Genomic DNA, 17537 nt, shown 5'->3' on the forward strand with positions numbered 1-17537 from the left:
CAACTTTTTAAATCGCAATAACGACAAATAAATTTTTAACTTACTTCCTGAATAAAAAGTGCATGTCAAACTTACTTTTAAATTCTGTAAAGAAAAAAAATGTCAGGAACAAACAAGTGTTCCCACCAACGACACATCGTCAACTTTGTATTCTAGGATTCACGTCGTATTTAGTTACACTAAATATTACTGCATATTATTATTTTCTGGCTCTTATTACACGTTTAGCATTTTATTTTATTTTTGCATATTTTTTTAATGACTTTAACGTTGCATAATATGATGAATAAGTATACACGAATGAACTGGAATCACGTTTCGAGTTACATACAGACTGTTCACTACGAGCAGTGTAAATTTCTTAGCTGTTGCAACAGCGGCCTACAGGTGGATTCAGACTGCAGGCTTAGTCAGTCACGCTGAATCCACCTGAGTTCAGATTTTATCGAAGACAAGTGCGGGTGGTATGGAAGAACTCAGTGTGCACTGACTGTTGTGCTCAAGGTGTCAGTGAAATGTATAGCTGGAATCACGGGCGAAAATTTGTAGGATTCCCATGAGGCCCACGGGATAACGTGAAGATTTTGCAAATGCAAGCGGGGCCCCCTCAGACGGACTTTTTTATTTCAGGGAGGTTCGGGCCACCCTGAGATTCTCCCCTCCTCCCGGAATCTACGCATGCAGCTGGAATTAATTTTTAGCCAAGTACGTCATTTGGTGCTGTATTTAGGCTGTCAAAGAAGATACGAAATATGGCTGCTTTGATAATTGACGATAACTCCTTTTTATTGTGGAATAGTACTTACCCATCTACAAATAAATCCTTAAATATACCACCACTAATGTTGGGGATTTTCTATACAAACTATCAAAATAATTTTGGTTTCGTCACTGTCACTAGCTATTATTGTATCATACGAAAACATGTATGTTTTGTGTATTAATTTACGGTATTCATCTCTGTCAAAAAAATATATTTTTCGATAATAGAGTGTAAGCAAGGTAGAATACAATGGCTAATTTTAAAATAAAAATGGAATAAAGTATTTTTTGCTTGCAGTAGTTAAAATTTTTGAATTAATTTAGTTGTTTGTTTAAAAAACCCTTCTAAAATCAAAGAAACTACCTACTTCCTTAATAGATAAATAGTGCTTTAAGATCACACGCTTTCATAAATATTTAAACGCCAACATTTAAAATGTAGATTTCACATAATGATAAAATCTTATCTATTTTCATGGTCACGCCTAATGGAAATAATACACAACAATTCGTCATATATGTTTTTTATGCTTTTAATAACTACTCTACACATGAGCAAATTTCAATATACATAAAACTGAGGAACTCTGCATTACATTTTTAATCTGTGTACGACACTAACAGAAATTGAAGCATAAAACAACATTTTAATTTTTTAATTAATAAGTATTTCATCAACGTGAGCTTTGCTTTCATCTCAATGAAGCCACTCTACATAGAGGAAGTGCACATGTATTCAGTCTTAACATTAGACCCTCCGGATCACAGAGTAAACGAATGAATGGAATTCATAACATTAAGCAGGGTTTTATGACATATTTTCCCTTCTACTCAATCGCAACATCTCACTTAGCGCGTAAAATGGTTTCAGTAAACATAACATAAAAAATATTCCCCCCATGTACAGTAGAGGAAACTAAAATGTTTGGAACACTGTAAACTAATTGTATTGTCATTTCTGTAGTCGCTCGAAGTGGCAAACTATGTATCTTTGTTCAATAAAACGAAATATTAAAACAAACAAACAATAACATTACGTTCAGACAATTCGTTACGTGAAGTGAATGTAATAAAATACACAAGACAGTTACACACACCATTACCAAAACACAATCCCATAAAAATCAAAATATTACATGTCGACTTAAAATTATTATTATTCACCATGATAATTTCTTGCGGGTAGCCAGTAACAAAGGGACACAATTTTTATTCATTTAATTAACTTTGACAAAACTTGTAAAACCTGGCATGAGCAAAGTAAGCTGATTCACAATTTTATTTTGCGTCAAAATATTAAACATCAACTAGTAATGAATTAAGAGTATGCTTCGCTTGGTAGAACACCGAATATAGTCATCTCCAGGTATCAAACTGAATTTTGAAAGAGGGACTCAAGTTTCTGAAGAAGTTGTTAACTTTCCTGATGATCCATCGACAGTTCGTAAACGGTCTCATCGTCGGGATGTCGAGCTTGGGACCTTTTTCCTCACCATAGTCCCGTGATCTGTTCTACCATTCGCACAGCTATCCCAACCTATACAAATACCCGAGTGATACTACTCCCGTTGCTTCTATCATGGAGCTCGCCCGCAGTCGTACTTCCCTATCCAGCCTGCGTAATACACGCGTCCTACCTGCTAGCCGCCAAGAACGCGTCCATTTGTGAAAAAGCCTCACCCGCCAACAATACTAACTCATTAATTATAATATGCAAAACATAAAAACATTACATATGCGATAAAACAAAATTTGCTGCTGTCATAAGCCGAAGAAAAAGAATCAATTTGAAATATAACATAGACAGATAAATCTAAAATGGAGTTATCGATAGTAATGTTTTAATAAACAGAACAATATATGTCGTATTACACTGAATACGTGTTCTTACTGACAACCGAATTTAAAAATAAATTAAATTACTTTTTTTTCTTTTTAAACCATAAACGCATAGAAGAAACAATACTTTTGATACAATTTTTTGCATAACTATACAACAGGACTAAAAGTACATTGTACGTAATAAGTATTTGCTTATAGGAATTAATGCTGCAGAATATACGAATAGATTGAAATGCATAGAATTTAATATATTGTCAAATTTATTTGGAAATATGCATGTAACAAAAGATTGAATTTGAAATGAATTATCTGTTTTTAACTACAAATATAATTTTATCATATCTCACTTTCATTCAAACTTAAGAGTGTCATTTTCAACAACAAAATAGCCACAACTACACTTAAAAATATTTTAACTTGATACTTATATTGTATAACTTTTGATGAAATTAAATGTTAAGGGGTTCATTTAAGTTTGTAAGGAAACATAAATACAACGTTCAAAATAAATAACAAAAATTTTGTGTAGTTAGGAGCTCCGCGTCATGCAAATAAAGGAAAGTTAAACTTTTCAGTATACGGCTGCAATAATTATAGAGGAAAATGTTATTTATTCTTTATTTTTAATTCCCGTTTGGAGAAAATAAATCGAAAAGTACTATACCGAAAGTATAAAGTTGAAGTTCAATATCGCTTGTCAAGTAAGTTCAAGAACAAAATTAAAAAAAAGAAAATTTGTTTTCTTGAATCTACTTTTTTCAGAAAAGTATACATACATACAATATTATTATATTATAAAAATAAAATTTTTTAGACCTTAAGTATAAATTACTGAAATATTTTTAGTTAATTAATTTTTTCATGCGAAGAAATATTTAATTGTTAAAATCACGAGAACATAATTTATTATATTTATGTATTCCAAAAGCTTATGTTAAAGATCGACTATATGCTATTTAATTTGCCCAAAAATTTTACTGAAATAGGAGAGCATTACAAAAACACAATTTAACTAATGTAGGTATTATAACAATAAGTTATGTTCATAAACTATATTAATGGGAAACAAATATTTATCATTTAATTATATGCAACTATTTTCCTTTGAGGTAAAAATTGAGGTATATTTAATGTAATAAGTAAATCCTCTCATAAAATTTACTGAAACTAATATTCTTCATTGTCCGTCATATTATGATTCCAAACAGTTTAAATCAACTGAAACATGAAATAAAATAGTAAGGTTAACCATGAGGTGTGGAAGAAATTAGAGATTACTTTGTAAAATGTTTTAAAAATTTCTCATGAAATATTGTGATTATTATGTTCGTACATAATGTAAAAAAAAATTCAATACATGAAATTCAACACATACTTTGTATTGCAAGTTATTAAACATATATTTTAAAAACACATGTGCGTATCTAAGTTGAATTGTTATGTAATACATGATGAACATTACCGATACAACTTCCCTTACAAATAACTTTCACCCAAAGATAAGGCCGCGGACAAATTAGGTATACACACTGGTCGCACGAGGAGCTGAAATAAGTAATATAAGAAAGCCGGCCGGAGTAATTCTTTTCAAGCCAAAGCTAAAAGTAATGGATGTTGTTTGTCTAAAGCAGGCAGTGAAATGACATACAAGTTTACAGAATAGCCATATAAGATCTTTGACGCTTCTTATCCCGTCAGTGGACTGTACGCGAAGAACCAACTGCATCATGGCCCGCCGCCAGTTTTATACTTACGTATGAATACACTTGTAAACGTTGGTTTGTATACTTATGTATGTTGCCGACATCGATAGGTATTCTTTGGCAGCTCGATGTGGATTCATTCGAACACTTTTGCGCTAAACACGACATATTTTTACATGAGAGTGACATCGCGCACTGAAAAAAGTTGCAGGTCTGTAACGCAACAGTGATACAAATATTACATAGTTCGAACATTTTCTGGAGCACGACATTCACTTTGGGTAATGCTAAGCTACTTGATAGGTACCCTTTACCCGCTTTAAAAGTGATAACTTAAAAAAAAAGTGTACATGAAAGCAGACTCAGCCATATGTTTATTGCTGTTGTATTTGTCATAAACCTACCCTACGTTCAATACGGCCTGTAAGTAGAACCATGTTTTTTTTTTACTTGTGTACAAGCTGTGGTTGTAAAGCGAATTTATATTCTTAGTTAACTAACGTCTATCATAACATATTTGGAATAAGGCTACCTTAATTTTTTTTCTAGATTGCTATATTGTTATATATATAAGTATTACTTAAACGGAAATATCTGGTAATAAAAATAAATGAAAAAAAGCATGAAAGGTTAAGGATTATTTTTTTTCAACAACAAATAATTTATGGTTTAACTGCTTTGTGTACTATATAAAAACAGAACAAGCTTTCAAAATTTCAAAATTTCTTTGATTATCCGTTATAGTTATGTTTGGTTTTAACTCATAAATATTTAAGTTGTTTGCCAACGTCACGAATGTACAATAATTTATTTCACACCGCTCCGGGTTGCAGGTAAAGTAACAGGCGTGCAATTTGATCAGAAACGTGTTCTACTTATTCAGGCCCTTTAATTGGGCGTGACGGACCATGTGCCAAATATGTAACAATTATAAGTAGGTGAAGTATAAAAAAATAAAGAACTTGAATGCAAAATAATGCATATAACAAAAATAATTTGCAAGGTTCTTTCGTGGATGTTGTAATGTGTGGGCAATATTTACTTAATTTTGATTTTTGGATAAATTAATTGTGGTTTAAATTTTTTTAATAATTTTGTATAATTGCTGTAAAAAAATTATTTCCTGCCCTTATTAATTAATTGAGCTGTAGAAATAAGTTTATCTGAAAATTTACGTCATCTTTATTAAACATTGCCACTAATTATACTTTTTAACTTCAAAATGGTTTTTGAATTTTGTAATTAATAACGTACCATCCATAACTACATATGTGAGCGATCGGTCACTGACCTCATCTTCAATCCTCCTCGTGATTCCTGCGCCAGGAGGAACATTTACATAATTCTGACTAGCTTATTTAATATAGAACTTCCCTAGTTTTTATTTTTTTATATATCATCCCATGAACATTTTTAAAACAGTGCAGGCAATCAGATATCTATCTAACCATAAAGCATAGCAAAATGACATTTAGTTTTCAAAATACGATTTTTCTTTTAATTTAAAATACATTTTATATAAAACCTACATTTTTAAGTATCAAAACTTTTGTAAATAGTTAACCATTTGGTTAATACTAGTATAAAATTTTTCCCCGGCATTGTAAGATGTGTAAAATTATTTTGGAAAACTAAAATAATTTTAAAAAATATTGGGTGGTATAATAATTGTTTCTTGAATTTTTATTAAAAATAAAAGGAAAAACAATGAAGTGTATTTTCATGTTAAAAATTAAATATAAATTTTGTCGAATTAGCTAGCGAGACTGTAAAGCCACCAATAAATAGTTTGTAGGACAACTTTCAATGTGTTGATTGATTAGTTTCAATACTTTATTTCGTAATACATGATCTAGTATGGTAAGCTTTAGGATATTTGTAGTTTAAACAAAAGCAATGTTTTAGAGATACACGAATATAGTCACAGAGTAAGTCGAGCACATGGTACTGTGGCGAGGCACACTAAAAGCAATTCTGAGAATTTCTTTCGGTCACGGGATTATCTTTTACCGGTGTCGGTTGTGGGTTGTCTCCCTCTCACGCACGCACGCACACACTGGTAGCCTGCCTCCCCTCCGGCCACGTGTTCCTCCACCCGGCTACCTGAGCTGTGTGGCCTGCGAGCTGGCTTCGCCGAGCGGCAGCACGAGACGGTGGAAAACTTTCAGGATTTGCGGAAATTGTGGAAAAGATATCTCGGAATTCAAAGCGATGACTATATGTTTTAAATACATGAATTTCTTCAGAAAAAAATTATCTTTTTTTCTAGACTTGTACTTTTTTTCTGTCATTCTCCTAAGCAGTATAAAATGGCCCCAAAGTTGGACAAGTTGGTGATTTTTTATTTCATATTTTGATAGAAAAAAACAAAAATGTAAAAGTATACAGACAATTCGTGTATTATCTTCTTGTGGGTGAAAAATTTTCAGATTCGTAGTGTCGATTAATAAAGTCCCATCATTATTTTAAAAACATAGTGTTCCGCTAACTTCTGATGCTACTAGGGAGGCCCCTTAAGGGATCAAAATGACAATCTATTTAATAAACAGTGCCCTGCGCAAGGCTAAAATGCTATGTTTCAACGCATTCCAGCAGACATTTTGTAACCATCGATACACTTGTTATGGCAAAAATTCTAGAGATAACAGCAACCGTCGCACAAATTAAATGGTGTTGTCCTGATTTTCTGAAGAACTTTTTTTAAGTTTCGATTGTTTCATTCTAAGATGATTAAAGAGTACAAAATGTATTCCGTGCCAGTTTCGCTACCATTGGGTTTCATTTGGGACATCAATATGTTTACGAAATTTAATATATACGATTCAATGGTGCCAGGCGTGGGTCCACTATCTGGACAATCTCTGGCGGGAAAAAAAAAGCTCTATGCATGCGCGGAATTTGAGCAACAAGCAAGTCACGGATAGGGATACAAAAATCCGTTCCCTAAAAATGGCAGAGTCCTATCGTGACTAGGAATACAGTTAGGGTAAGGTGTAGCATATTCAACACTTTACCCTTATTTTTGTGTTTTGGAATACCAGCCTTAATACCCCAAGTAAACACTTTTTTTTTTTTCATTCCAATGCTACTACAAGTTAAAACAAGAAGTTAAAATTACAAACAAACAGCAATACAGATCTGTCAAATGTATTTTATACGTGCGTACGCACACACATACAGACACACTAACACACACACGCACACATGCACGTAAAATGTTTTAACTTCTGTTTGAACATGATTTGCACATAAACTTAACTAGACATGCTAAACATTTCCTTCGGAAATTCCATATGTTCTAACATTTTAAGGCACCCAAAATGAAAAATATTAAGATACATGAAAGCTGATTCCTGAATAGAAAATAATTTTTGTAAACAATAACTTGCACCAGATGCATGAAAGGGTAATAACAACTATGAAACATATTGTTACATTATTTAGGTACTTAGTATTATGTAGATTTAGGTGCCTACCATGCCAAAATATTGAATAATATTATTTATTAAGTACGTACTTGAACTACACATTTCAGCTACCTTTTAGCCATAAATATAGACCCAAAAATCCCAGACGAGAAGTTGATAAGGCCCACTTGTCCACAAATAACTTGTAATTATTTTTGTAGATTAAAATTTAAACATTTACAAAACACAAGCATTACAAACTTTTTACATAAAGACCGAAAATAAATACCCAGTAATGCAACCGGTTAAGAATTTTTCTATGATTATTAAGAATAGCTTATTGATTCTAATCATGTAACCACTTTGTCGTGTACTGAGGCCGGCATTATATTTTGTTGAAATGCTGTGACATATACTCATTTGTTATCCTAACTTCATCGTACAGAAATTTTAAAAGTAATTTATGCAAATTTTTTCATCAATACCTAAATGATCATCAAACCTATGTGTTTCTTGTATTGGTGAGTCAAAATTAATTTTAAATATACACAGATTTCAAATGGATGGAAATCAATGGGGAAAAGGTTGAATCGCCCAGCCATATAAATAAACCACAGACAAAAATAAGTTGAAACTCTCTGGATCCGTAGCATAGCAGTAATGTGAAAACAGATTTCTAAAATAACCCAAAATTTAAATAAATTCCTGCACACCTGTTTTTAATGTGATGTATTTGTGCAAGGTTATGTCAATATTATAAAAAACAGCAATAAAAAAATTGTACAAGATGTATTATAAACCAACAAAACATTTAGGTAAAAATACCTGAAAAATTTCAAACTTAGATTAATAGTATACTAAGGACACTAGCCATGGTATTTCCCTTATACCGTATTGGCCCGAATATAAGGCGACCCCGAATATAAGGCGACCTGCAGTTTCAGGAGGCCAAACAAATGTAAAAATAATTTTTGGTAGAAATTAATGTGAAAATTCATTAGACATACATTTTGTGTTGATAAATCGTTTTTGCATTTATGTATAACAATTAATTTATATTTATCACTTTACTTATTTAAAATAAGTTTGAATGGCCTACCCTAAAAGTCAAAAGAAAACAATTAGAAAATATTTACACTTTTAAATATTACACTAGAAATTTTTTCGTGTTTACTCTAATGAAGCTGCATAATTGTCATCTTCAGAGCTGTTTATTTGTCTAGAGCTCGTTCCCCGCCGTTCCACCGATGTGTGATTGTTGATTTTTCACAGTTTACTGTATCTACGAATTTAAAATTTTTACAATGGCTATTAATCACTCTTAAAATACAGCATTTAACTTTCCGTTTGACTTAAGCTACGTATTACCACAGAACAAGGTGTATTACTATTTAGTAGTGTGTTTAACGTAAAAAAAGCAAACAAATAATGCATCTTGCCGGAACAAAACAAGTGGCTAGCTGACATGATGAAGCATACGGCCATGAATAACTTCGGTTACGTGACCGCGTATATTTGTCCATATTACTCTCTGACAGAGAGAGTCTGTTCTATGAATTTGAAAGAATAATCTATTATAATTATGAAAGGTTTTTACATAAATAAAGAGTGGATTATTAAAATAGCTTTTGAAGCAACGTACCAAATTCCTGTTAATATGGCGTCTTCGAGCGTGTTCGGCAATGTTCGTTTTACAACAAAGAAATATTGTGGAAAGACAGTTGGCAGCCGTGAATTTCCATACATTACATCCGAAATGTTTGTAAACGTAAACAATCGTTCTGAAAATAACTGTGATATTTTAGTACAAATATTTCAGTTAAAAATCTGAAGATAAATTACCGTAAATGTTAACACGCGATTGTACACAAAGTACAAATATGAATTGTGAAATAAAAGGTTGCCATTTTGAGATGCTTCAACATTCACGTTTTTACTCAAGAACAAATATTTTAATTTTCAACTTCAAACAATTGTAAATTACTGCAATATTAGGTGGATTTATTGTTTTTACCGTGTGAGGTAACAAAGTTTTAGTTAATATAAAAAATCGTGAACGTTTTGTTAAACAATGTTTCTACTGTAGCTTTCAGCTTGGAACCAATGTTTGCGGTTCTGACGTCTTGGGTGCGAAAATAAGGCGACTTCCAATATTTGCATCTCTCGTTTATGTAAAAATGGTCGCCTTATATTCGGACCAATACGGTATTTCATCTACTGCCAAAAAAATTAATTAACAAATTTAATATTTTAAGAATCAAGAGACAAAGAAAAACAACTTTTAATACTTTCATTTTGACTGCCTTAGTAATAACTAACTGTCAGTAAAAGCTCATTTTCATTTTCTCTTCAGCCGCACACAAAAACACAAGAGATGCTATCTATGATGTTATAATCACACCATTCAAACTATAAATTTACATTTTAATACTGATAAGAGACAAATTCTATTTATGTTTGCTGACAACTGAAAGAAAAGAACCGATTTACGCTACTGCTTAAGATGAGTATTCGTGTTTCCGTAGAGTTGATCAGAACCGGTCGAGTTATTTTCTATTTTTTTGATCTACTTTCAGGCAACTGAAGGTTAAAGTCAAGCCGTTACTGAACTGCACCATCCTTAGACTTGGTGCCGCCGTGGGAGCGCTTCGACACCTTGCCCAGTTCGCGGTGCGGGTGGACGTGGGTGCTGGAGGACACCTTCCGCTGAGGTTTCGATATCTGCGTCGTCGACAGTCCTGACACGGGATACTTCACCTTACTGTTCGCACCCCCACCGTGATACGTGCCTCGCTTGCCACCGGTCGCCAGAAGAGACGTCAGCGTCCCGCTTTTCTGGGCGACGCCCGCGCCCGCTTCCGCCGCGGAAACATCGCCCGTTTTCGCGGGCGAGAGAACGCGCTTCCCTTCCGCGACGGAACCCGGCTTCGTTTCCGCGGCGACCGGCCGGGCCGTCGACCTCTCGCCTCTGTTCGCGCCCGCGGCGACGCTCTGCTTCCCCTGGGGATGTTTGGGCATCACGAACGCGTTGGTCTGCTTCAGCAACGAACGGTCATTGCAGAGGGCGGAAATGAGGGGGAGGTCCAGGTTCTTGCTCTTCTCCTGAAGCTTCCGGATGTCCAGCAAACCATTGCCGGCCTCGCTAGATGCTGGTTTCTTTGTGTGCTCCAAAGAAACTGCAACTTCAAAGTTTGAGGGCTTCCTGGTAGCAACCTGAAACTAATAACAAGTAGTTTAATTCACATCTGTAGAAGAGTTATTCATTTGTAATATCCCATTTTTGAATTGTGCAATGACAAATAATGTAACAAAAAGAAATTGGAAACGTAAAAATGGGCAAGAATGATGATACAGATGAAATTTTTAAATCTGAAATGTAAATAAAGTAGGGGTGTGCGGGAATAGGTTTTTGTACTGTGGGAAATTTTCGGGAAAAATAAATTATTCCCGTGGGAAACGGGACGGAATCGGGAAAATTAAAAAAAAAGCAAATTTTTAATTATAATATGAGAATATGGCCATTTAAACGTTTCTTGCAAAGTTAGTTTTTTTTTTCTTCTATTTCTTTTGTCTGCTTCACTTGCCCTTTTTTCAGCGGCGACTTCATATTTTTTAGCATCCTCAAATTCTTTTTTTATAGCCAGACGTGCTACCATGCTCACATCTCAAAAAATGTTTCACACGAGACACACTTTGCCAGGTATTTACTGTCTGTCAGACGTTCAAAATACTTCCAAACACTTTTAGGTTTACAAGTAACAAGCTAATCGGTTGCGACATCCATTGTTTGTAGGCTGCTAGTTTGTTTTAATATACAACGGCATCGAAAATAGGAACAGATACTTTGCACAACCCTTAATAACGTAAAGTCAGCCGACAAAGCCCGCCAAACTGAACAGTAAACAACTATTTTTTTCTCCCAAAGCAAAATCATAGATATTAAGATACTCGTGAGCAGTGGTGTAAAAATACGTGATTTCATATTTTTCAAAGTGCCAATACAGTTCTCTACATCGCCACTGCTATCAAGTAATGAGAACGGTTACGCTTCGTTATGTAACGCAAGTCTACTATTTCTTATATCTTTGGCGAAAAGGTTGGATTGCGCATGTGTTTTGTTTGTGTCTAAGGACACACAGTGGTTTTAGGTTAAGTATTTGATGGTGACGGCAATAACGTTATATAACTGACTATTCACGTATCTTGCAAATTTGTACCCTTGAAGAAATATATTTATGAACGCATACAATATTTAAGGTACTCCGTGTACGTTTTTTATATTCCAATTAGATATGTGTAAACGATTATCATAATTCACTGCACACCACAGCTGTCGCTACGATCGGCATACGTTTAAAAGATGTTTTGCACTTAAATAGTACGGAAACCCTTCAAAAATGTACGAATCCATAAAAAAATATTGTTGTAAAAACAGTTTGAATTGATAGAAAACATTTTCACATGATTAGTAAACATTTGTAAATTTTTAAACAATTTCCCGAAAAATTCGGGATTAATAAAATTCCCGCCCGGCATTTCGGGAAGCCTATTTTCCCGACTTTTTTCCCGAAGCGTCGGGATCCCGCACACCCCTAATTTCCAACATCAAAACTAAGTATTGAAAAAACTTTCACTTTGTAACTGTTAATAAAATCTACAATTATATAAAACTTATTAAAAATAACATTACACTGCAAAAACTGGTTAAAGTGAAAAATGTATATCTAGTACTTTAAACTGGTAGGGTTTTGCAAAAACCAGAATTTCCAGTTTTATAAGCAGGAAAATGTTATAAGCAGGAAATCATAAAATTACATCTTCACTTTGTATAAATTGTGCATGGATTGATTAAATTAAAGAGTACAGGTAAAACAACACAAAGTACACAAGTAATACACTAAGTACAGCAATAGAGTGGAAAAATGGTTAATTTTATTTATAGATAATACCTAATAATATGCTAAAGAAAAAAATGTTTTGTACGATACAGTTCAGAGTCGAAACAGAAATATTAAACTCTTTTGCAATCGCAACACACATTTTGTTGGGGTTCCTGTTCACTTGGTTCATAAACTGAATTTTTTCAGCTACAGAATATGATTTTCGCTTATATTTATCGGCCATCATAGCCGTACAATAACCTGAATAAAATTTCAATACGGCGTATTTTAATTAAATACGACCGTGACTACAATAAGTAAGTGAAAAAAAATAATTACTACGGTAAAGGTTAACCACAAACAAAAACCGTGAATATATCCATAGAACATTTAAGCATCTGAAGGTGTTAAAACTTTGAAACAAAAACCAGCACCATAGAATACAGTAGCACTGTTTCCAACCATGTATCAGTGCACAAAATGTGCATCATAAGTATAACGGAACAAGTATAGGCTAACGAGCGCGAACAGGACGCCATATTGATAGTCAATCCGGTGCAAGTTGTGGAGTGCGTGTGTACCACGTCTATGGTGAACTACACAAATGTAAACATCTGATGTTTGTTTAAATACGTGCTGTATTTTCTAGCTATGGTTTTGCTCTAAATTATGACTTTGAAGGAAGGGATATTGAAAATTGTGGCAGTTATCAAAGCAAATTTGAACGTTAAAGGCGGGAATGTAGAAATTTGAATATTGTTACAGGCGGAAAATTAAAGCATTGTGATATGTAAATGGAGAAATGACGGGACCATGAAATTATGGTCTTATAGGCGGGAAAATGTTACAAATGGGAATGTTATAACCGTTGTACTGTAATTAGAGATATGACATTTTTACAAACAAGTATCACGTGTATCGGTTTTTTGAATATCGGTTGGAAACAATTACTTCGGAAATACAGAAAAATTGGTAATACCGGCCAACATACTACATAAATGTACTAAAACGATCACATCGGCTGAAACAAGATGAGTGCACAGTAGAGGGAGGTGACGTGCCGGAGCCTCACCGGCTGGTCGTAGGGAGGCGGCGGCGGCGGGGGGGGCAGCCGGTGGTACTTGGTGCGCTCCGCGGCCGGCCTGTCGTACGAGTTGAGGATGTTGTCGTCGGAGCGCGCCCTGGCGCACGGCAGCAGCTGCACGGAGAAGGGCAGCTGGTCGTAGCGCAGGCTCCGGGACGACGAGGAGTAGGACGCCCCCGCGGAGGAGTGGTGACTGGGCGTGCGGTACGGAGCGTAGTCGCAGGACAGGTTCTGGTTGGACGCGTACTTCAGGGGAGACGAGGTCGCGGCGCGGGAGAAGGAGACGGGGCGGTGGGGGTACCCGCCGAGGGCCGCCACGTTGGGGGTGCTGCGGTACATCAGGTGTCCCTTGGTGGAGGGGTACGGCGGGGGGAGGTACTGCACCGCCGCGCGGGCGATCAGAGAGCCCTGCTTGGCGTCCATGTACTCCTGCTTGCTGATCGCCGGGTCCTGCATGGGGTAGATGACGTAGTCCACGTCCGAGTACATCTGCTGCTGGAACTGCTCGATCTGGCTGCGGGTCACCTGGCTGGTGTACACCGTGGCGAGCGCCGGCTGGTTCGAGGGTGGGGGCGGGGGCGGCTGGCGGGGGTGCAGCACGGGGGGCGGCGGGGGCGGGGAGAAGTGCCGGCCGGGGTGCGACGGGCTCCCCGACAGCACGACGGTGGACCGAAGGAACCTGGAGTTGGCCGTGCTCCGGGAGGCGTGGACGTCCAGGTAGTTGTTCTTGCCGATGATCGGCACCACTTTCTGAGGTTTCATTTTCGCGCCCGAGTCGTGCAGCATGGGGTATCCGACACAGGAGCCAGGCTGGCTGAGGGAAATATTTTTCGTATACAAAGAAGAGTTACGGGTTCTGACGTCTGCGTGCACGCTTGGCCTCGGCTGCTGAAGCGTGCTCGAGGACGGACTGGAGACGAAGGCGTGCGACTGGTAAGCCAGGGTGGGCGCCGCGAAGCTTGGAGTGGCCGTTGACGCGACCAAACTGGTATGTGCGGTCAAAATATTGATGTGAGGTTTGGTGGAAATAAATCTTGCATTAGCTTCTTCCACGGAATTGGACATGTTTATCAGCGGGGAAGACAGTGCAGCTCGACTCAGGTTGACAGACTGGGAATACAGATTGTCTTGAGGCAACAGAATGGCTTTCTGGGCCCTCGACATCGGATCTCGTGGCAACCTGCGTGACGAAGACTCCACGGTGAAAGAGTGGAGTTGCTGGGACGAGAGATTCTGCTGGGACGAAGCTCTTGTCGAATAGCAAGATAGCAGAGGAAACCTGTCGATGCCAGCGTCATCAGAACAACGATTCAGAGGTGCCTGTACAACGGGGTGGATCCGGCTCGTATCCAGGACGGCGTAGCCCATGTCTTTGTCTCTTCTCGGGGGTGGCATGGGCGGCGGTGGTAAAGTCACGTAGTCACCGTCCAGATCAAGGTTGGCACTAATGGATGCATGCGAGGGGTAAACTCCGCTCGCGTGCGCACTGTCGCTTCCCCGCCCGACTATCAGGTCCGAGAGTTCTTCGGCCGTCAGCAAGTTGCGATGGCCGGCGTCGGAAGGGTCGCTGCCGTCGCCGCGAAAGCTCCCCGACGCGCTGACGGTGGACTCGGCGCAGCTGTTGCTTCGCTCGCGCATGACGACGTTGCAGTCGGAGGAGACGGACGTGTTGGCGATGGAGTAGGAGCCTTGGCGGCTGTTGTCGGCCACGTACACGCCGCTGGTCTCGGACGAGCACGCGTTGGTCCCCTCCGTGGTGTCGCAGGAGCTGCGCAGCGTGTATATCCCGCTGCTCGTCTGCGCGCTCTGCACGGAGTAGTCCAGCTCCGCACAGGACGCGCTGGTCGTCTCCGACACGGCAGAGTTCTGCGCCGTGTGGCTGTATCCCAGCTCTAGACTGCTGCTCGTGCTGGCTTGGCGACGCGACGCTTCCTGGCTCTCGCAGATGGGTCTGCGAACAAACAAGGTCGCTCGTCAACAAACACAACCCAGGATATTTTTAATCTTAAATAATAATGCTTTAAGCCCATATTTTTCCATTGGACAGAAATACATTTTTAAAATGTTCATAATTTGTATTCTTTACTAGCTAAATTATGAAATGAAAAAACAATAAACATCATTAATAAAAAAATATATAAATAATTATTTGTAAAAAGTTTCATAATTTGTAACTTTTTTTAATAAATAATTTTCTAACAGTTATTTTAAACAATTAATTGTAAGAGATTGAGATGAATTATTTTGAGAAATAATTAATTCACTTGGAATGCTTCTACAAAATGAGGATAAAAACTATTTACACTTGATCATTTAAGGAAGCATAATTTACAAACTAGAAAACAAATAATAATACTTATAATGAACTGAAAAAGTATTCACTAAATGTATGCAAATCATTCAAAGTAGAGATGCCAAAGATGTAAAATTAACTAGTACCTTGATTTCAATTGTGTTTATTTAACTAAATTTCAACCATTGATTCTAAAACATAAAAATGTAGATTTTGGCATACACAGAATATTTGGCCTCGAAAAATTATTTTTAATATACAGTATCTATACATTTTAAGGACTTTTACTTTCCCATATTAATATTTTGTTTTTCTTTGTAATTACATTTAATCTTGTTATGTTACAGTGTTTTCTATTCAGATATTAAGCATTTTCCTTTTAAACGTTTTTTTAAGTACTTAGCAATTTAATATACAGTTAAATACATTTATTTTGATACAACTAAAATGGAGTCAAACTTCTTAAGTCATTAAATACTTCTTTATCAAAATTTATGTATATCGATTGAGCTGACCCCTACAGCAAATTATTAAAAGGCAAAGTAAAACATGAGATGTTCATATAAATGAACAATGCATTTGTGGGAGAAAATAAGCACACAAATTTGTGAGTCATGCAAATTCTCAGGTCAAGACCAAATGCACCAATCTCAACCAGAGATGTGAGGAAAACCAATGTCCCAACATTTTCACTGAGATTAAATGTTGATAAGTTAGGGTTTTCGCTAGAGTCAGGTGAAGATTCATAAACTTGAGCTGAGTCGAGTAAGTACCACAGCTTAGAATCAGCTCGAAGAAAGTCAAGTTCATTGTATTCAACTAGACGAGACCCAGTCGTATTTTATTAAAACTCTATACATATTTGGCATGTGCAATAGGCATAAAATCACGTTAATTTATTTTGCAAACACTTCACAGAGTAATCTTGTACTTACATTAACACAGTTATTTTAAGTACAGTTAATTTTTCAAGATAACAATGCACGAAAAACATGCGTGTCTCACTACTTACGTTGCAAAACACTAGAAAATGATGCAATTTTGGAATGGCTCGCTGAAGACTACATCATAGATTTGTAACACAGCTAACAATCTTTGAAAAGAAAATATTTATGGCAACATCAGCCAGTCTAGTTTCTTTTATATTTCAACATGATTTTTTTTTGTTTTATCCTGCAATTGAGATCCTCCAGTCTTTCACATGTCAAATCACAGTATTAGTTTTCAGTCAGGGGTGTTCACAATATATCTCTCTCCCCCCCACCAATTCTAATAGAATCTATTACTCCCCTAACAAATGGAAATAATTTGAAAGCAAACAGCAGGTAAAGTGGTTCTATGCCCCCTCAAAATTAAATTCTGTGTACGCCCTTGTTTTCATTCTAGGCTTCTGTTCATTATTACCATTGGTGAAAATATTCATAAGTAAAAGTAAAAAGGAAAAACTAAAGAAAAAATAAATTGAGTGACAGGCTTTCCCCCACTTCGCCAGGCTATTCCCCGGCAACCAAACTGCTGAGGTTCTACAGTACACAGCATTCAAATGCGGTACAAGTAGACATGAGA

The 17537-nt window shown here is 36.6% G+C and overlaps 1 protein-coding gene across 1 annotated transcript in view; it reads right to left on the reverse strand.

Moving 5' to 3' along the window:
• Positions 1 to 3669: 3669 nt before the first annotated feature.
• Positions 3670 to 17537, reverse strand: part of LOC134538448 (protein expanded) — a 255870-nt gene continuing 242002 nt past the window's right edge. The window contains exons 12-13 of the mRNA XM_063379775.1: positions 13667 to 15629; positions 3670 to 10927 (exon numbers count right to left, since the gene is read on the reverse strand). Of these exons, the coding sequence (XP_063235845.1) occupies positions 10316 to 10927; positions 13667 to 15629 (2575 nt within the window). The 3' untranslated portion in view covers positions 3670 to 10315. The remainder of the gene's footprint in view (positions 10928 to 13666; positions 15630 to 17537) is intronic.

Source organism: Bacillus rossius, chromosome 13, assembly GCF_032445375.1.
Source record: "Bacillus rossius redtenbacheri isolate Brsri chromosome 13, Brsri_v3, whole genome shotgun sequence".
Lineage (NCBI taxonomy): Eukaryota > Metazoa > Arthropoda > Insecta > Phasmatodea > Bacillidae > Bacillus > Bacillus rossius.